This window comes from Capricornis sumatraensis, chromosome 8 (genome assembly GCF_032405125.1).
Source record: "Capricornis sumatraensis isolate serow.1 chromosome 8, serow.2, whole genome shotgun sequence".
In the NCBI taxonomy this organism is placed as follows: domain Eukaryota; kingdom Metazoa; phylum Chordata; class Mammalia; order Artiodactyla; family Bovidae; genus Capricornis; species Capricornis sumatraensis.
Genome location: NC_091076.1, coordinates 63,144,683 through 63,165,948, shown reverse-complemented (window position 1 = coordinate 63,165,948; position 21,266 = coordinate 63,144,683). Strand labels below are relative to the sequence as shown.

General features: G+C 38.5%; 1 protein-coding gene across 1 annotated transcript in view; it reads right to left on the bottom strand.

The window, feature by feature from the left end:
• Positions 1-21,266, bottom strand: part of USP32 (ubiquitin specific peptidase 32) — a 164,461-nt gene that overhangs the window by 58,022 nt on the left and 85,173 nt on the right. Inside the window, exons 8-9 of the mRNA XM_068977410.1 lie at positions 2,219-2,350; positions 257-364 (exon numbers count right to left, since the gene is read on the bottom strand). Coding sequence (XP_068833511.1) covers positions 257-364; positions 2,219-2,350 — 240 coding nt within the window. The remainder of the gene's footprint in view (positions 1-256; positions 365-2,218; positions 2,351-21,266) is intronic.

The window sequence follows — 21,266 nt, the reverse complement described above, 5'->3', positions numbered from 1 at the left end:
ATTATGAATTGCAACCTCATCTGGAAAATCAACCCCATTACTAATGACAAAGATTCCAAATCACTCCACAGTAAAAAAAAAAAAAAAAAAAAAGATGACTAAATCCTTACAGTGACTTCACTAGAACTTCAACATAGATATTTGCCAAAGTAATGAAAATTTAAGTCTTAATCCACAGATGATTTCTACATGAATGAATGCTGATATTTTTCTCCTTATCATTTGCAAATTTTGTGACAATGTTTAATATACTCACATTTTTGTCTTTCTGCCAGAGGTCCTCTGCAACAAGCTGATAACCCACAGGATATCTCCTTAAAATCTATGTGATTATCACGATTTTCATCAAAAGCATTAAATAAACCTGTAAAATAGGAAAAGACAACATAAATCAGAATCAACAAATTTCCTAATGTTAATGACATGTTTATGAAAGGAGGCATGACTTTTCCCCATAAACTACTGAATTAAAAATAAAAGTTTATCAGTAGCTCCCACTGTCTCAGGAAGGTTTTTTTTTCCCTGATATAATTATAAAACTTAACTTTTTAACAGAAAATACATTACTATCATTTAGTGTTTGGTTCTGTTTGCCTGCCTGTCTCTATCTTATATCAAATCCTATAGCTAGAAATGACTATAGTATGTAAAAAGTAAAACCAAATTAAAAAAATTAAGAACCAGAGAAAAAAAAAGCCAGAGACCACAACTATTCTTATTTGGAAAGAATGAGAAGAAAAAGGAAAAAAGAAGAAAAGTTGAATTGCATATATCAAAGATATACTGTGCTGTTATTAATAAGCTCCATTAAGCTCTTTCTTGAGGCAAAAAAAAATAATACACTATAAGAGAAAGAAATTCTGTATTGCAGTCTTCTTTGTGCTACTTAATATTATAAATATTTTAAATTTCAGAAATAAAAGGGAATTTATAATATAATCAGTGGTTTTCAAACTTTTAATAAGACATGGAAATGAAATAATTTTTTTTCAAATAAAACGACTTATCACTCTCTAATTCTAAAAAGTTTAAAAACACAACTGCACTTCTGAAGTAGCTGATGTCCTATCTGTTCTGGTTCCCCTAACAAGTATTTCTGAAATACACAGGGAATGTGAAGAATACAGATAGTCTACAAGACTCTACTTCTGTGCCCTCAGTTTAAAGAGTAGGAAAATCATAGCTAAGGAGGAGTTAAACAACTTGCCAAAAGAAAGTTTAACAAGGTCTGAACCAGAAGAAAAACCCAAGTATTCAGACTCCATATGTGGTTTTTGTGATATCACCCGACAACTACTGTTTACATTTCCATCTTTTTAAGTGATAGCAATGAGAAATTTAGGGCTAAGTGGGAACTGTACATATGGTCCAGTCCAGTGGTTTCCTAATCTTTTTTTGGGTGGTGGAAGGAGTGACACTACTGTGGAACCTTTTTCTTCTTTTTTTAAAATTTCTGCTGTGCCATGCACAGGATCCTACTTCTCAATCAGAAGTTGAACCCAGGCCCGTGGCAGTGAAATCGAGGAGTCCTAACTGCTGGACCGTTAGGGAATTCCCCAGTGAACCTTCTTATGTGAAAGAAAAATTGTGGAGGTTCTTGAGCTGAGGCAGAGGTGGGGCTGTATGTGGAAGTCCAGAGCTTTCCCTGTTCAGTGGCCACCTCCCTAACCCCTGCACTACAGGAGTGAGTTTCTGAGGCACCCATAGGAGTAGTTTCATAACCACTGTCATGGTCAAAACATTTTATATATGAGAATACACAGGTGAGAGGGAGGCTTCCCAGGTGGACCTAGTGGTAAAGAACCTGCTTGCCAATGCAGGAGCCGCAAGAGAACCTAGGTTCCTGGGTTGGGAGAATTCCCTGGAGGACGGCATGGCATCCCCCGCCAGTATTCTTACCTAGAGAATCCCATGGACAGAGGAGCCTGGCAGGCTACAGTCCATGGGGCCAAAGAGTTGAACATGACTGAGCGACTAATTAGCACATATGTACAGATGAGAGAGCTAAACTGATTTATGCAAGGTTACGTAAGTAGAATAGGATGCTCAAGACTATAATCTTAATTTCCCATTTAATTTTCCTCCCCACCGAACTATTTGCAAGAAACCTGCAAACCTATAACATTATGGCCTTTTGGAGTAAAGATGTATTGGTTAGAAATAAAAGCTGGTCTCGTGTGTTTAGCAAGGAACATCATAGAAACATAATGATTCCTACCTTCACTTAGAGATGGACGAATTGGTGGTGAAACCAATGGGCCAAATGTCTCTAAATCAAATCGTCCAGTTCGGGATTGAGCCTTCAGCAACCAATAGCGTTTCTCCAGATCAATGATGTCTGATTCCTCCACTGAGAGTCAAATCAAACAAGATCATAAAACCTCAGTCTTCTCTTCTAGGCAGTTAGTTAGCTCATCCTGATAATGCAGCTTCTAAGGATATATTTTAATTTCTCAGTTATACTGCTAACAACTACCTAAAACAAAACTCTGAAAAACAAACACATTATACCTAAAATGAAATGAAAAGTAAGCCAAATTAACATGAAACAGGTTTTATTTTATTTATTTATTTATTTTTTGAAACAGGTTTTAAAATGGAATTTTTTTCGAGGAAGGCTGTTTTAAGTCCAACATGTAAATAGTAAACAACTGAGATGTTTCATTCTGGTTTCCCACAACATTTTTGGTAATATTTAATCTCTATCCTGGATTTGATGATTTTATATATATATATATATATATATATATATATATATATTTTTTTTTTTTTTTCTTTTCTTTTCTCTCCTGGCTGTACTGTAAACACCCTAACAGAAGGATTCCATGTCTGATTCATCCTGTTGATATGGTAACTACTTACACATTGAATACTTATTAAAGAAACAAAAAGAACAGGATAAAAGATGTTAAAAGTAATGAAGTTCCCTTCGATGTTCACCTGAAACTATCACAACACATTGTTAATTGGCTAATTCCCATTATATAATAAAAAATTAAAGATATATATTAAAAACCCCCCAAATTATGAAGTCAATAAACAAGGAAGAAAGATTAGAATTTATAATGTGATAGGTAATAGGGGCATCATGAAAACATGATCAGATTTTTCTTCTCATTCATCAGAAAATGCATTTTCTTTTTTTAAAAAAGTCACAGATAATCTCTAACTATGGTTACATTCTATATGTGTGGTTTTCTTCCTTCCAAGGAACAAAAACCGAAAAAATTACTAGAATCTCAGGGACCTGTAAGGCAATATCAAAAGTGCCACAAGGCTTCCCTGGTGGCTCAGTGGTAGGATTCCCCTGCCAATGCAGCAGATTGGGTTTGATCTCTGGTGCAGGAAGATCCCACGTGTCGTGAGGCAACGAAGCACATGTGCTGTGACTACTGAGCGTGCTCTCCACAGCCTGTGCTCTGCAGCTACTGAGTCCTGCTCACTGGAGAGCCCACGGTCCACAACAAGAAGCCCTCTCACTGCAACTAGGCAGTAGCCCTCAAAACTGGAGAAAAGCCTGCGCAGCAGCAAAATTCAGCACAGCCAAAAATAAAATAAAATTTTTTTTAAAGCACAGCATATATATTATTGGGGTCCCAGAAAAGAGTGGGCAGAAAATGTTTAAAACAATTAACAGCTGAAAAATTTTCAAATTTGATAAAAACTATAATCCTATAATCCAGAAGTTCAGTGAACCCTGTGTAAGAAAAATTCAAAGAAAACCAAACCAAGGTAAGATGTAATCAAGTTGCTGATAAAGAAAAACATCTCTAAAGCAACATGAGAGAGGAGAAAAAATACATTATAACCAGGGGAATTAAGCAATGATTTCTCTTCAGAAACAAGGCAGCCAGAAGACAATGGGGGCAGGGGGAGGGGAAGAGGACTAAAAAGGAGAAAAAAAACTAAAACTCTATTAATCTCAAATTCTATAACCTATGAAAACTCCTTCAAAAAAAAAGGTAAAATAAAGCATTTTTTGACAAACAAAAGCTGAGAGAATTCATCAACAGCAGAACTATACCAAAAAGAATATAAAAAGATGTTCTTCAGATTAAGTGATACCAGATGGAAACCACTATCTATACAAAGGAATGATGAAAACAAGATATGCTTGGCTCCTAACGTCTATCTGATATCATTAATCATAACAGATTGTGGGTGGGCGTTTAGATGCAGCTCTGGTTAGATGAAGTATACCTCTAGTTCAAATGTTCTGAAGGTGAGCTCATATTTCTATTCCAGAGAGCCCAGAAACTACCAGTTTTTAAATGTAGAGGTCTACAAATTTTAGCCTCATTGGCTGCATTCATGTTTGTATAAATGTTTTATTAGCACACAATAACATTTACAGACAGAGTTTATGGTTGCTAATATGTTACAATGGCAGAGTTGAATAATTGTAATGAAGAGCCATATGGCCCACAAGTCTGAAATATTTACTGCCTTTTTAAGAATATGTTTGCCATCCCTGAATTGAAATTGCACAACCACAAGACTCCAACTCCATAAAATGACAGCATCTGAGGACCACAGAGTCTTCAGACTGCAACCTTCAAAGATTCTGAGACTTCAAAACTGTGAGCCCATGAAACTGCCAGCCCATGAAACAGCCTAGCTTCAGTCTCAGGAAAATTTCCACAGGACAGAACTACTGTCTGGAGATGATTATCTCCTGACTTTGTGAGGGTAACACAGGCAGAGATCTCAAGGAGGCAAGGGGTCCAATCATGGAGAAAAAACACTTTATAGAGAAGGAACAAGGATAGAGGCTTTGAGATGAGAGCATGCCTTGAAAGCTCAAGGAAGAGAAAGAACAAGAGTGGCTAAAGTGAAGTTAGTAAGCGGAGGGAATAATAATAATAGTCTTGATGAAAGTGAAAGAGGAGAGTCAAAAAGTTGGCTTAAAGCTCAACATTCAGAAAACTAAGATCATGGCATCTGGTCCCCTCACTTCCCGGGAAATAGATGGGGAAACAGTGGAAACAGTGTCAGACTTTGTTTTTTTGGGGCTCCAAAATTACTGCAGATGGTGATTGCGGCCATGAAATTAAAATACGCTTACTCCTTGGAAGGAAAGTTATGACCAACCTAGATAGCATATTCAAAAGCAGAGATATTACTTTGCCAACAAAGGTCCACCTAGTCAAGGCTATGGTTTTTCCAGTAGTCATCTATGGACGTGAGAGTTGGACTGTGAAGAAGGCTGAGTGCCGAAGAATTGATGCTTTTGAACTGTGGTGTTGGAGAAGACTCTTGAGAGTCCCTTGGACTGCAAGGAGATCCAACCAGTCCATTCTAAAGGATATCAGTCCTGGGTGTTCACTGGAAGGAATGATGCTAAAGCTGAAACTCCAGTACTTTGGCCACCTCATGCGAAGAGTTGACTCATTGGAAAAGACTCTGATGCTGGGAGGGATTGGGGGCAGGAGAAGGGGACGACAGAGGATGAGATGGCTGGATGGCATCACCGACTCAATGGACATGAGTTTGGGTGAACTCCGGGAGTTGGTGATGGACAGGGAGGCCTGGCGTGCTGTGATTCATGGGGTCGCAGAGAGTCAGACACGACTGAGCAACTGAACTGAACTGAAGGAGAGAGCAGGAGGAGATAAAGTCAGCAAGAAAATGGTGGTCAGATTATACAGGCCACTGGAAGGATTCTGATTTTAAGTAAAACTATGAACCACTGGAGGGTCTGAAGCAGAGGAGTGCCATGATCCAACCAACAACCACTTTTGACTGCTGAGTTAGGAATAGCCTGGTGGGCAGCTAAGAAGAGAAGTGTGTTTAAATCAATACATGCAGTTAAAAAACATAAAGACTACAATAGATTAACAAGTACAAGACATACAATTCATAAAAATGGGGAGAACTTTTCACTAAGAATAAAACGTCATTTGAAAAGAATAATTTAAACAGAATCATGCTACTTCTCTGCTTCAAAACTTTTTAATCCTCTTTCCCAAGATAGCATGGCTATTTCCACAGGTCCTTCAGATCTTTTCTCTTATGTCAATTCTCAGATCTTCCAAAGTCCATCCCATCCAATGACATTCCTCCACCCCTTTCCTTCTTTATTTACTTTGCTCTCTACGACTCATTTGTTTTGTTTATTGCTGTCTCCTCCAACTAGAACATATACTCCTTGTAGGCAGGTTTTTGGGTCTATTTTATTCTTTGCTATGTTCTAAAACTTAGAATAATATCTGGTACATTTTGAGCATTCCATAAATATTTTTTAATGGAAAAATAGCTTACAAGTTACCTGGGAAGAAAAGAACAATGTATTTTAAATTTCCAGTGACTTCAAAGCATTCATTCTTACACTTAGCAGTTTTAATAAAAATTTCAGGGAGAAACTTGTCCTTATCAGCAAGAGATCTAAGAGACAGTCAAATCAACGTATGTATTGTACTGCATTTATGTAATTATCATAGTCATAAAAACTGGTTAATAAGTGAAAACATATTGCACCAACTTACATAAAATTTTAAGGAAAAAACTACTCCTTTGGATTGACCTTCAAGGGGCTCCCGGGACAGAAAGCTAATGTTTCTCTGTCTTTCCTTCCTATCCCCTACTCTACTCTGACGCTCACTATGTCTAAGATCTAAAAGAGAGTATTTACTTAAAGGACCGAGGAATGACTTTTTTTTTTTAAACAAAAAATAAAAATCCTTTGCTGGGAGAACAAAATTTTGTACACATCATCTTATACATCAGTAAATGAAAGAAGTGAGATTTTCAGAAAGACACTCTTCTAATTTATTCTTAAGTAGAAAGAAAAGTTCATGGGACTAACTATATACCTGCCATAGCTGAAAACAAAACAGGCTTTGAGTCACGTAATTAGTCCCCACAATTTACAAAGACGAATGCTCTCCTGGAAAGTTCTTGCCTTGCCTATCCTAGAACATATACTCTTAAAACCTATGCAGAAGGAGTCCAGGAGCAACAATGAAGTTACCCTACACTTGAAGTAAGGGCTTTCCTGGTGGCAGTAGAAAATCTGCCTGCAAAGCGGGAGACCTAGGTCTGATTCCTGGCTCTGGAAGATCCCCTGGAGAAGGAAATGGCAGCTCATTCCAGTATTCTTGCCTAGAAAATCCCATGGACAGAGGAAACTGTCAGGCTACAGTCCATGGGGTTGCAAAGAGTCAGACACTGCTGAGTGACTAAATCAGAAAGTAGTCACATTCCCTTCCCACTTCTTGAAGTAAAGGAAACTAATCACTTATTATTTACTAAAATAATAAGTAACTGAGTGATAAGGATATAAGATAATGTATTTTATGAAGTTAAAAAATGAAAATACTAATAACACTAAATTGATTTAAAAATTTGTACTACTTGTTTTTATTGAACTATTGATACATTTTGCTGCATGAAAAATATTTAAAATGTAGGTAATCAAAAAAAGGAAAAGGAAACATAGTTCTTTGGCTTCATTTAACTATAATGATAAATGTACTTGATCGTCACCTGGGTTGTTTGGGAAGATTACATCTAATAATTTCATTCTATCATCTATACCATTGTATGATTTTTCACATTACACAAAATCCTAGTTCGGAGGGATTTTTTTTGCTATGCCTTGTGGCTTGCAGGATGCAGAATCTCAGTTCCGCAACCAGGGACCGAACCCAGGCGGCAACAATGAAAGTGCTGAATCCTAACCACCAGGGAACTTCCCCTAGTTCAGTTTTAAATAATCAATGGGATAAATTCATTTTTAAGATTTTACAGAAAAATCATCAAAAGTGAGTGAAAGTCACTCAGTCGTGTTTGACTCTGCGACCCCATGGACTATATGGTCCGTGGAATTCTTCAGGCCAGAATACTGGAGTAGGTAGCCTTTCCCTTCTCCAGGGGATTTTCCTGACCCAGGAACTGAACAGAGGTCTCCTGCATTGCAGGCGGATTTTTTTTTTTTTTAACCAACTGAACTATCAGGGAAGCCCAAAATCATCAAAAAAGATGACACAATAAAAGATACAATTTTCACACAAGGTACAGGTCTCAGGTACATACAATATAACTATCATATATTTTTTCTTATTTAACCAAATAACAAATATATTACATCCATACTACATTCATTACTATAATGTAACCTCTTGATGAATCAACCTTTGCAAAGGTTCAATTACTTTGCAACTGGAATTGATTTTTAAAATTATATGAAACTTCTATGAGTTGTCAGCTGAACTGCTGAGAAAAAAAATAACTTCATTTTCACTTAAAGAAGTTAGAGGTAATAATTGCAGTAGTTACTCTATTTGTAATTCATACATCAATACCAAAACTTCTATTTTATTTGCTAAACAGGAATGAATTTATCACCCACCTATGGGTATAATTTTTTCTGGTTCACAACAGTAGCATAACATATTCCCAACAGTCTAAGTAGTTCTTGGCCTGCCCTTTGGGCCATCCTAATCAAGTCCCACCTTACCGGAAGGCTCCAGCTGCAGAAAGTGCTTTTTAATGCCAGAATTGGATTCTCATTTAAAAACAAAAACAAGGCTCAGGAAAATACCAAGTATTTTCAAAGAGTAATACATTTCTGCAACATTTCTGAGAAAGCAACCTGTTCTCAAAAGCAATGACCTTCTGCAATCTACTTAAGCTTTACATCATTACAACCAGATAAGAAGATAATGAAGAGGATATTGAAGAAGGGACATGAAGATTTACTAGACAGTTGATGACTGAACAATCACTCAAGTACTTTTTGCTTACACAAAGGAGGTCTTAACATTGCAAACTAAAATGTGGCAAGGTAATATACTAATATGTATATTTTAGTTGAGATAATAAAATAGAGACTATATAAATTTGACTCAGATAAGAAAAGAAAAACAATGAAAAAGAGTTCAGTGGCCCTAAAATTAGCCCCAAATATTTATAAATTACCTCAGGATCTAGATTCTATTATTTGAAACACATATTTACAGAAAGAATTAGCACACATATTTTCTTCTAAATAATATACCTGAACTCTATGAAAATATGATCATCATTAAGGAAAATAATTCTCAATTTAAAACACAGTCCTTAAAAATCATAGTTCTTCTAATTACCTATTCCACTGCTGGTAAATGGGCAATCTCAATGATCTTGCTGGATCCAATGAAATTAATTATTAAAGAGAAATTCAAAATAATAATCATTTGAAGGTATCCCAAGGGGGGAAAAAAAGGAAATTGGAAAAGTGAGCCTGCAAGGCTGTCCAAAGTAAGTCTGAGGAAGATGGCTCACCGCAACCACAACTACCCCACGAGCACCTCCTTTTACCTGCAATCACAAACTACTCATACAAGATTAAAGAAGCAAAATGACTGCGTGTCAATAAACTGTCTTCAAATCCTAAAGTGATAATAATATGCACTCTGGGTTCTCACATTCCAATTTCAGCACCTCTTAGCTATTTGATCTTGAGAAAAGTTTCTTTAACTCTTCATAGCTGTGGTTTCCTCATTTTTGGAATGGAGATAAAATTAACTCCAGAGGTGGTACAGGCTTAAATGAGACCATGTACCAGGAGCACAGTGCTTCCCTTAGTGAGTGCTCAGTCTGCATGTGGTAAACTGGAACCTTCCTAAAATGGCAGCCCACTCCAGTGTTCTTGCCTGGAGAATCCCAGGGATGGGGGAGCCTGGTGGGCTGCCGTCTATGGAGTCGCACAGAGTCGGACACGATTGAAGCGACTTAGCAGTACCAGCAGAAGCAAACATTTTTTGGGGGGCTCCCCTGGTGGCTCAGAGGTTAAAGTGTCTGCCTCCAATGCAGGAGACCCAGTTTCGATCCCTGGGTCGGGAAGATCCCCTGGAGAAGGAAATGGTAACCCACTCCAGTATTCTTGCCTGGAGAATCCCATGGAGGGAGAAGCCTGGTAGGCTACAGTCCATGGGGTCGCAAAGAGTCGGATATGACTGAGCGACTTCACTTTCACTTTCCTAGAAGTTTTGATATGAAAAAAATGAGGTACAGACAGAACATCTAAGAGTTGACCAGGGAAAGGAAAAAAAAAGTGTAGCAGAAGGATATTACAAACAAAGGCAAAACACGTGTAAAAATCTCTATGGAAAACAGGTAGTATTACGTTGGTGCAAAAGTAATTCCAGTTTTGCAATGTTGCACTTTGCCATTTGATACTGGAATATATTCTTAAATAAATGTGGCTATGTTATACATCATTTTAATGTGCATTTCTCACTTTACTTTTTTTTGCTAATGACTTATTACTTGATGTGTATTTTATATTTATTCTATACTAGGGAAATGATGTCAGGCAAAAAGCAAATTTGAGTGATTTTCTTATTCACATTCAAAATAGGTTATACAGCAGCAGACATAACTTGGAACATCAACAATGCATTTGGTCCAGGACCTGCTAACTAACGTACAGTGCAGTGGTGTGCTCTTTGCAAAGGAGACAAGAGTCTTGAAGATGAGGAGTGTAGTGGCCAGCCATCAGAAGTTGACAACAACCATTTGAGAACAATCATCAAACCTGATCCTCTTAACAACTACATGAGAAGTTGCTGAAGCACTCAACACTGACCACTCCATAGTCATTTGGCATTTGAAGCAAACTGGAAAGATGAAAAAGCTCGATAAATGTGTGCTGCATAAACTGACAGCAAATTTTAAAAATCATCATTTTGAAGTGTTGTCTTCTTCTATTTTACCCAACAAAATAAACCATTTCTCGATAGGACTGTGATGTGCGACAAAGAGTGGATTTTATATGACAACCAGCGACGACCACCTCACTGGCTGGACTGAGAAGCTACAAAACACTTCCCAAAGCCAAACTCGAATGAAAAAAAGGTCACGACCACTGTTTGCTGGTCTGCTGCCTGTCTGACCTACTACATCTTTCTGAATTCCGGCGAAACATTACGTCTGAAAAGTGTGCTCAGCAAACTGATGAGAAAACTGCAATGACTACCGCGGGTACTGGTCCACAGAATGGGCCCAATTCTCCACGACAAGGACCAACAGCACACCATACAACCAATGCTTCAAAAGTCAGATAAGCTGGGCTATGAAATTTTGCCTCATCTGCCATATTCACATGACCTCTTGCCAACTATCACTTCTTCAAGCACCTCAACAGCTTTTTGCAGGTAAAATGCTTCCACAACCGGGAGGAGGCAGAGAACACTTTCCAAGAATTCCTAGAATCCCAAAGTACAGATTTTTATGCTACAGGAATAAACAAACTTGACTGTAATGGGTCCTATTTTGATTAATAAAGATGTGTTTGAACCTAGTTATAACGATTTAAAATTCATGGTCTGAAACCGCAGTTACATTTGCACCAACCTAATAATAGGACAGACAAGCAAAAACAAAGAATAACCGTTGTATTCTGCTATAATTAAAAAAAAAAAAAAAGGAAAAGGAGAACCTATAAGAAGGATTTATGCTATGGACCCATGATAAGAGACAAAAAACAAGAAAGAACTTTACTTTCCAGTGAATGACACCTTCCCACACCCTGCCAAAAAAAAAAAACAACCAGGAATGTTAAAAATGGCAATTCAACCTAGAATTAGTAGACAGTTCAGTTAGAATGTAGGCACTCCAAAGCATCTAAAGGATGAGCCTTCAAATTCAAGCAGAGCTTCCAAACTGTGTTCAGACAGGACTGTGCATGTACAATAGTAGGGGATTCAATACACTAAATTTGTAAAAAGTTCATTAAAGCAAATTACATTTGGAGTTTATAGTCTGTCTCCAAAGTTCAACACTATGTGATGCTACATAATAATGAACAAAATGGGTGAGGAAAGGGCACTACAAGGAAAAAAACCAATGATTAATTAGTCTTAGAAAGTAGAATCTTCTTTTAGATATCAATAATAATGATGACAACAACAATAAAATCTGTAAGAAACTATTTCAAATATTTAAACTATATAGAAAATGTTTAAGTTATCTATACAAATCTCCAATTTGGAATATCATCAAAATGTGTAAAAATTAACTTGTCAATAAAACACTGTATATATACTAACATTTGACAAAAAAGATCTTTTTAGGAAATCTAATCTTAGGTATTTAAGCAGCAAATTACAAAATAAAAACATATCATAAAAATCTGTTGTTGATAAAAATCTGTTGAACAATTTGACCTTTTGGCTGAAGTTCTAATTCATGAAATTCCCTGGTTGCGGAACTGAAATCCTGCACTGTGGGTGGCATGGCCAGAAATCCAAAAAGTTCTAATTCAATTTCTTAAATTTAAATAAAAGGACACAATGCTGAGTCCTTTAAAAAAAGGTAACATTTCACGTAGCACCATATGCTACTGGAAATGTTTCAGTAAAAGAATTATTTTGAGTTGAAGGCAAATGAGAAGCAGCAGATATAAGAAAAGCTCTCTAGTTCCCCCTACTGGCCTAATTTGAAAAGATGGCTTCCCGACCCCTCTAGCAGGACCCAGCGAAAGGAGCAGTGATCTCCATAAGAGACTGAGCCAGACCTGCCGCTGAGTGTTTGAGTGTCTCCTGTGGAGGCACCTGTCAGCAGTGTTCTGCTTCGAGGACAGAGGCTCTGGCTGCAGCAGACTTGGGAGGCACGGCATATGGCATACGTCCTCTTGGAGGAGGTCACCATTAGCTCCACTATAGAGCTGCCGAGCAAACGGCAAACAAACTGGAGAACAATTATAACAAAGAAGTTCCTGCACTCTTGGAAAACTTCTGGCGCCCACAACAGATTTCCTAACCTGGGGATCCAGCAAAAGGACCGAGATCCCTCAGGGAATCTGACTTTGAAGGACAGTGGGATTTGACTACAGAACTTCCACAGGACGGGGAAACATTCTAGGAGGGCACAAACACAACACTGTGAACACCGGGACCCAGGAGAAAGGAGCAGTGAGCCCACAAGAGATGCAGTCAGACTCACAAGTGAGCATCCAGGAGCCTCCGGGGGAGGTGTGTGTCCACAACAGCCTGTCTTGAGGTCAGAGGCACTGACTAGAACAGACAGTCCTGAGAGCTGCAGCATGCTGGCTCCTTTTGAAGGAGGTTGTCAGTACCCCTACCATAGTTTGGCCTCACTGAAAGATGAACTCCCCAGGTCAGTAGGTGACCAATATGCTACTGGAGAAGAGTGGAGAAATAACTCCAGACAGCATGAAGAGGCTGAGCCAAAATGGAAACAATGTCCAGTTGTGGACCTCTGGTGGTGAAAGTAAAGTCTGATGCTATAAACAATACTGCATAGGAATCTGGAATCAAGGTAAATTAGCAGTGGTCGAACAGGAAATGCTAAGAGTGAACACTGACATTTTAGGAATCAGAGAACTAAAATGGACAGCAATGGGTGAATTTACTTCAGATGAACCTTAAATCTACTACTGTGGGCAAGAATCCCTCAGAAGAAATGCAGTAGCCATCATAGTCAACAGGAGTCTGAAATGCACTACTTGGGTGCAATCTCAAAAATGATGCAATGATCTCTGTTCATTTCTAAGCCAAATCACTCAGTATCACAGTAATTCAAGTTTATGCCTCAACCACTAATGCGGAAGAAGCTGAGGTTGAACAGTTCTATGATGACCTATGAGACCTTCTAGAACTAACACCAAAAAAAGATGTCCTTTTCATCACAGGGGACTGGAATGCAAAAGTAGGAAGTCAAGAAACACCTGGAGTGCAAGTTTGGCCTTGGAGTATAAAATGAAGCAGGGCAAAGGCTAACAGAGTTTTGCCAAGAGAATGCACTGGTCACAGCAAACCCCCTTTTCCAACAACACAAAGAAACAACTCCACACACGGATATCGCCAGATAGTCAATACCAAAATCAGACTGATTATATTCTTTGCAGCCAAAGATGGAGAAGCTCTATACATTTAGCAAAAACAAGACTGGGAGCTGACTGTGGCTCCGATCATGAACTCCTTATTGCAAAATTCAACTTAAATTGAAGAAAGTAGAGAAAACTACTAGGCCATAACAGTATGACCTAAATCAAGTTCCTTATGATTATACAGTGGATGTGACAAATAGATTCAAGGGATTAGAACTGATAGACAGAGTGCCTGAGGAACTATGGACAAAGGTTCGTAACACTGTACATGGGGCAGTGATCAAAACCATCCCCAAGAACCAGAAATGCAAAAAAGGCAAAATGGTTCTCTGAGGCCTCACAAATAGCTGGGAAAAGAAGAGAAGCTAAAGGCAAAGGAGAAAAAGAAAGACATACCCATCTAAATGCTGAGTTGCAAAGAATAGCAAGGAGAGATAAGAAAGCCTTCCTCAGGGACCAATGCAAAGAAACAGAGGAAAACAACAGAATGGGAAAGACTAGAGATCTCTTCAAGAAAACTAGAGATATCAAGGGAATATTTCATGCAAAGATGGGTACAATAAAGGACAGAAACAGTATGGTCTAGCAGAAGATATTAAGAAGAGGTGGCAAGAATACACAGAAGAACTATACAAAAAAGATCTCAATGACTCAGATAACCATGATAGTGTGATCACTCACCTACACATTCCGGAGGGCCAAGTCAAGTGGGCCTTAGGAAGCATTACTACAAACAAAGCTAGTGGAATGATGGTATTCCAGCTGAGCTATTTCAAATCCTAAGAGATGATGCTGTTTAAGTGCTGCAATCAATATAACAGCAAATTTGGAAAATCCAGCAGTGACCACAGGACTGGAAAAGGTCAGTTTTCATTCCAATCCCAAAGAAAGGCTGTGTCAAAGAATGTTCAAGCTATCGCACAATTGTACTCATTTCACACGCTAGCAAAGTAATGCTCAAAATTCTCCATGCTAGGCTTCAACAGTATGTGAACCAAGAATTTCCAGATGTTCAAGAGGGATTTAGAATAAGCAGAGGAATCAGAGATCAAATTGCCAAAATCCGATGGATCATAAAAAAAGCAAGAGAATTCCAGAAAAACAACTACTTCAGCTTCACTGACTTATGCAAAAGCCTTTGACTGTGTGCATCACAAAAAATGGCAAATTCTTAAAAAGATGGGACTACCAGACCATCTCACTTGTCTCCTGAGAAGCACGTATGCAGGTCAAGAAGCAATTGTTAGAACCAGGTATGGAACAATGGACTGGTTCCAAACTGGGAAAAAAGTACTGTATATTGTCACCTTGCTTACTTAACTTATATGCAGAGTACATACATCATTCGAAATCATGGGCTGGATGAAGCAGAAGTTGAAATCAAGATTGCCGGGTAAGTATCAATAACCTCAGATATGCAAATGACATCACCATTATGGCAGAAAGTGAAGAGGAACTAAAGATCCTCTTGATAAAGGTGAAAGAGGAGAGTAAAAAAGCTGGCTTAAAACTCAACACTGAAAAAACAAAGACCATGGCATCCGGTCCCATTACTTCATGGCAAACAGATGGGGAAATAATGAAAACAGTGACAGACTTTACTTTCTTGGCCTCCAAATCACTGCAGATGGTGAGTGCAGCCATGAAATTAAAAGACGCTTGCCCCTTGGAAGAAAAGCTATGACAAACCTAGAAAGTGTATTAAAAGCAGAGATATTACTTTGCCAACAAAGCTCTGTATAGTGAAAGCTATGGTTTTTTCCAGTAGTCATGTATGGATGTGACAGTTGGGCCATATAGAAGGTTGAGCACTGAATAATCAATCCTTTTGAACTGTGGTGCTGGAGAAGACTCTTGAGAGTTCCTGGGCTGCAAGGAGATCAAACCAGTCCATCCTACAGGAAATCAACCCTGAATATTAATTGGAAGGACTGCTGCTGAAGCTCCAATACTTTGGTCACCTGATGCAAAGAACTGACTCATTAGAAAAGACCCTGATGCTGGGAAAGATTGAAGGCAGGAGAAGGGGAAGACAGAGGACAAGATGTCTGGATGGCATCACCGACTCAATGGACATGAGTTTGAGCAAGCTCCAGGAGATGGTCAAGGACAGGTTAAGCCTGGAGTGTGCAGTCCATGGGGTTACAAAGAGTCAGACATGACTGAGCAACTGAACAATAATAACTCTTCTACCAGGAAGGATAGATGTTAATCACCAGAGAAAACTCTAGATCCTTATCAACCTGGAGATGGCACCAGAAGAAAGAATCTGCGTAACAAATCTTATTAACCAGCCAAATCAACCAAAGGCTTCTCTAGTAGCGCAGACAGCAAAGAATCGGCAGGATTCCCAGGAATGCAGGAAACCCACGTTTGATCCCTGAGTCGGGAAGATCTTCTGGAAAAGGGAATGGCAACCCACTCCAGTATTCCTGACTAAAGAATTCCATGGACAGACCATGGGGTCGCAAAGAGTTGAACATGTCTGAGTGACTAACACACATACATCAAGCAACGGTTTTTCCATGTATTTGTTTTCCCACAATGTGCCACTCCTAGCAGCTCAAAGTTCTTTTCCTTTGTTTTGTCAGTTCTCCACAAAATTATCCCTCTTTGCTAAGATGCTATGTAAGCTCAAGCTCTAGCCACCCCTTTGAGTTATTCATCACTAAATGTTCCAGTGCGTAAGTAACTTAGCAAGTAATAAGCAAGCTTATGTTTTTCTCTTGTTTTCTGTCTTTTGTTAGTCTAATTTAAAGGGCCCCACCCAATGAACCCAAGATGAGCAGAGGATAATACTTTTCCTTCCCTGCCCTCCTTACCACAAATCTATGATGTAAGTTGTATCATTATCCCTGTTTTCCATAGACAAAGTAAGAAGTTAAGAGGTTTGCAGACTAAATAAGTGGCTGACTGAACTCTGCAAAGAGACAGAGGAAAACAATGGAATGAGAAAGACTAGAGATTTCTTCAAGAAAATCAGAGATAACAAGGGAATGTTTCATGCAAAGACATACACAATAAAGGACAGAAACTGTATGGACCTAACAGAAGCAGAAGATATTAAGATGAGGTGGCAAGAATACACAGAAGAATAACTATACAAAAAAGATCTTACTGACCCGAATATAACCATGATGGTATATGATCACTCACCTAGAACCAGACATCACAGAGTGTGAAGTGGCCCTTATGAAGTATCACTACGAACAAAGCTAGCGGAGGTGATGGAATTTTAGCTGAGCTATTTCAAATCTTAAAAGATGATGCTGTAAAGTGCTACACTCAATATGCCAGCAAATTTGGAAACCTCGGCAGTGGCCACAGGACTGTAAAAGGTCACTTTTCATGCCAATCTCAAAGAAGGGCAATGCCAAAGAATGTTCCAACTACTACACAATTGCACTTAAATCAAATACTAGCAAGTAATGCTCAAAATCCTTCAAGCTAGGCTTCAACAGTACATCAGCTGAGAACTTTCAGATGTACAAGCTTAATTTAGAAAAGGTAGAGGAACCAGAGATCAAACTGCCACCATCCACTGGATCATACAGAAAGCACAGAAATTCCAGAAAAACATCTACTTCTGGTTCATTGACTACGCTAAACTTTTGACTGTGTGGATCACAACAAATTGTGAAAAAATTCTGAAAGAGATGGAAATACCATACCACCTGCCTCCTGTGAAACCTGTATGCAGGTCAAGAAACAACAGTTAGGACTGAACATGGAACAATAGACTGGTTCCAAATTGAGAAAGGAGTATGTATATTATTACCCTGTTTATTTAACTTATATGCAGAGTACATCATGCATAATGCCTGGCTGGATGAATCACAAGTTGGAATCAAGACTGTCAGGAGAAATACCAATAACCTCACAAATGCAGATGACACCACCCTTATGGCAGTAAGCAAAGAAGAACTTAAGAGCCTCTTGATGAAAGTGAAAGGGGAGAGAGAAAAACCTGGCTTAAAACTCAACATTCAAAAACTAAGATCATGGCATCTGGTCCCAGCACTTCTTTCATAGCAAATAGATGGGGAAACGAAATAGTGATGACTTTTTTTGGCCTCCAAAATCATTGCAGATGGTGACGGCAGCTCTGAAAATAAAAGACACTTGCTCTTTGGAGGGCATCCCTGGTGGCTCAGCTAGTGAAGACTCTGCCTGCAATGCAGGAGACCTGGGTTCAATCCCTAGGCTGGGAAGATCCCCTGGAGAAGGGAATGGCTACTCTACTCACTCCAGTATTCTGGCTTCCCTGATAGCTTAGTTGGTAAAGAATCCACCTGTAGTGCAGGAGACCCCAGTTCAATTCCTGTGTTGGGAAGATCCACTGGAGGAAGGGATAGGCTGCCCTCTCCAGTATTCTTGGGTTTCCCTTGTGGCTCAGCTGGGAAAGAATCCACCTACAATGTGGAAGACCTGGGTTCAACCCCTAGGTTGGGAAGAACCCCTGGAGAGGCAAAAGGCTACCCACTCCAGTATTCTGGCCTAGAGAATTCCATGGACTGTGCATGGGTCACAAAGAGTCAGATACTTTCGCTTTCAACTGCGCCTTGGAAGGAAAGCAATGACAAACCTAGACGGCATATTAAAAAGCAGAGACATTACTTTGCCAACAAAGGTCCGAATAGTCAAAGCTACAGTTTTTCCAGTAGTCATGTATGAATGTGAGAGTTGGACCATAAAGAAGGCTGAGCATGCCAAAGAACTGATGCTTTTGAACTGCAGTGCTGTAGAAGATTCTTGAGAGTCCCTTGGACAGCAAGGAGGTCAAACCAGTCCATCCTAAAGGAAATCAACCCTGAATATTCATTGGAAGAACTGAGACTGAAGCTGAAGCTGAGGCAAAGAACCGACTCACTGGAAAAGACCCTGATGCTGAGAGAGATTGAAGGCAGGAGAAGGGGACGAAAGAGGACAAGATGATTGGATGGCATCACTGATTCAATAGACATGAGTTTGAGCAAGCTCTAGGAGGCTGTAGTCCATGGGGTTGCAAATAGTTGGACACAACTGAGTGACTGAACAACAATAACAAATTATTTCTCAAAATGCAGTTCATGGTCCATCCATATCAGAATTACCCAGAGTTAAAAGTACAGAGCCCTACGGCCCACAGATAAAAAATCGTTGAAGACAGAACCAGTAACCTGCACTTTTAACACCCTCTTCAAATAATTCTAATGCTCAAGATAAAGGCCATTAACTACAAAATAGTGGTTGAATAGTTGATTATTTTGGTATATCCTTCTTACAAGAAATAAGGATACAACAAAATTCAGCTAAGAGGTCAGCAATTAAAAATATTATAAATAAGCGAGAAAATTAAAAGCATAGGTTATTTCTTCAGGTTTTTACCACACACTGCCAACTTACTTCTACAGCCACCAAGGAAACCAACAGGTACATTACAGGAGATAAAATAACTAGTTCAGACAGCTTATTCCATGTACTGTTTTTTTTTTTTTACATTTTATTTATTTTTTAAATTAGTATTTATTGGAGTATAGTTGCTTTACAATGTTCAGTTAGTTTCTACTGTACAGCAAAGTGAATCAGTTATATGCATACACACATCTTCTTTTTCCCTATAATATTTAAAGTAGACTGATCTCTATGTGCCTCAAGTTACTGCTAACCAATTTTCTGTAGCTCACATAATTTTTCTAACCAAAAGTTTTAAAGGGAAGATCTAAAAACAACTATTTTGCAATCTTAAGCAGTTCTTTAAATTGACATATACAATTCATTTCCACTCTAAAAATATGGTAGGTCTTTATATGAACACTTACATACTATGAAGTTGTTAAACTTTATTTAAACATGATGATTTATCTTGGTCCTTCTCCCTCCTATGGGTTTAGTCCTACAATCCTAAAACAACATATTCCTCCTGCTCTCTCCTGGGGAATTCAAATGTTTAAATCAATACTCAGAATGCAGACTTTTGGTTGTTGAAAATTTTCCAACACAGTTCAGTCCAACAACATGCACTGTGATTCACTAAACTAAGAAAAACCCAAAGAAGAATAGAATATAAGCCTTGTCCTCAAGAGACTTGTTTGTAACTTCTGTTGAAAAACAAAGCGATTTTCAACTGACTTTACAGTAAGGCAAAAAGCATCTTAACTACTTTAATTCAAAAGTAAAGTGTGTAGGAATGCAAAGAGAAAAACTGATTAATTCCAACTGCAGAAAAATGGAGAAGGCATGACAAAAGGGTTATGACATTTGAGTTAGGATTGATGACAAAGCATTTTACCTGTCAAGAACTGAAAGATGGAATGTATTCTTATATGAAGGAATATTAGGAGTGATGGTAGATAGGGTAGCCATGGAAGTTCATGGTATAGTCATGGAATACTGACCAGTGCTCTTTAGTTGAAGCTGAGAACATAAGTGAGGAGAAATGGGTATTGAAAATTAAGAATAATAAACTAAGAGACTTAAGAGTCATATTAAGGAGTTTAAAACTTTGTTCTACAGAATATGAAGATTTCTCAAAGGTTTCAAAACAGGGAAGAATGGTTTGTTTTTGCTTTTATGCAAACTAAGTAAACAACTAAGGTCCATCTAGTCAAGGCTATGGTTTTTTCAATGGTCATGTATGGATGTGAGAGTTGGACTGTGAAGAAGGCTGAGCGCCGAAGAATTGATGCTTTTGAACTGTGGTGTTGGAGAAGACTCTTGAGAGTCCCTTGGACTGCAAGGAGATCCAACCAGTCCATTCTGAAGGAGATCAGCCCTGGGATTTCTCTGAAAGGAATGACCCTAAAGCTGAAACTCCAGTACTTTGGGCACCTCATGTGAAGAGTTGACTCATTGGAGAAGACTCTGATGCTGGGAGGGATTGGGGCAGGAGGAGAAGGGGACGACAGAGGATGAGATGGCTGGATGACATCACTGACTCGATGGACATGAATCTGAGTGAACTCTGGGAGTTGGTGATAGACAGGGAGGCCTGGGGTGCTGTGATTCATGGGGTAGCAAAGAGTCAGACATGACTGAGCGACTGAACTGAACTGAAGTAAACAAAAACAGAAATGTGTCTTTCATTACTCCTATTATCAAACCATAGTCAGGTCAGATAAGTAAAAAAACTATCATAATGATGAGAGTAGCAAAGAAAGATGCAAGAAATATGGTTGAGTTAAGATTGATAGGATTTAATATGAAGCTTGATAAAGAGAAGTCAAAGGTAACTTCAAACTGGATTACTAGAATTATTAGGTTGGTGCAAATGTAATTCCAGTTTTTGCACGGTTGAAATTTGCCATTTGATTCTGGAATACATCCTTAAATAAATGTGGTTATGTTACACAACATTTTAATACACATTTCTCACTTTATTTTTTTTTTGCTAATGACTTACTACTTGATGTGTATTTTATATTTATTTTAGACTAGGGATATTAGACAAAAA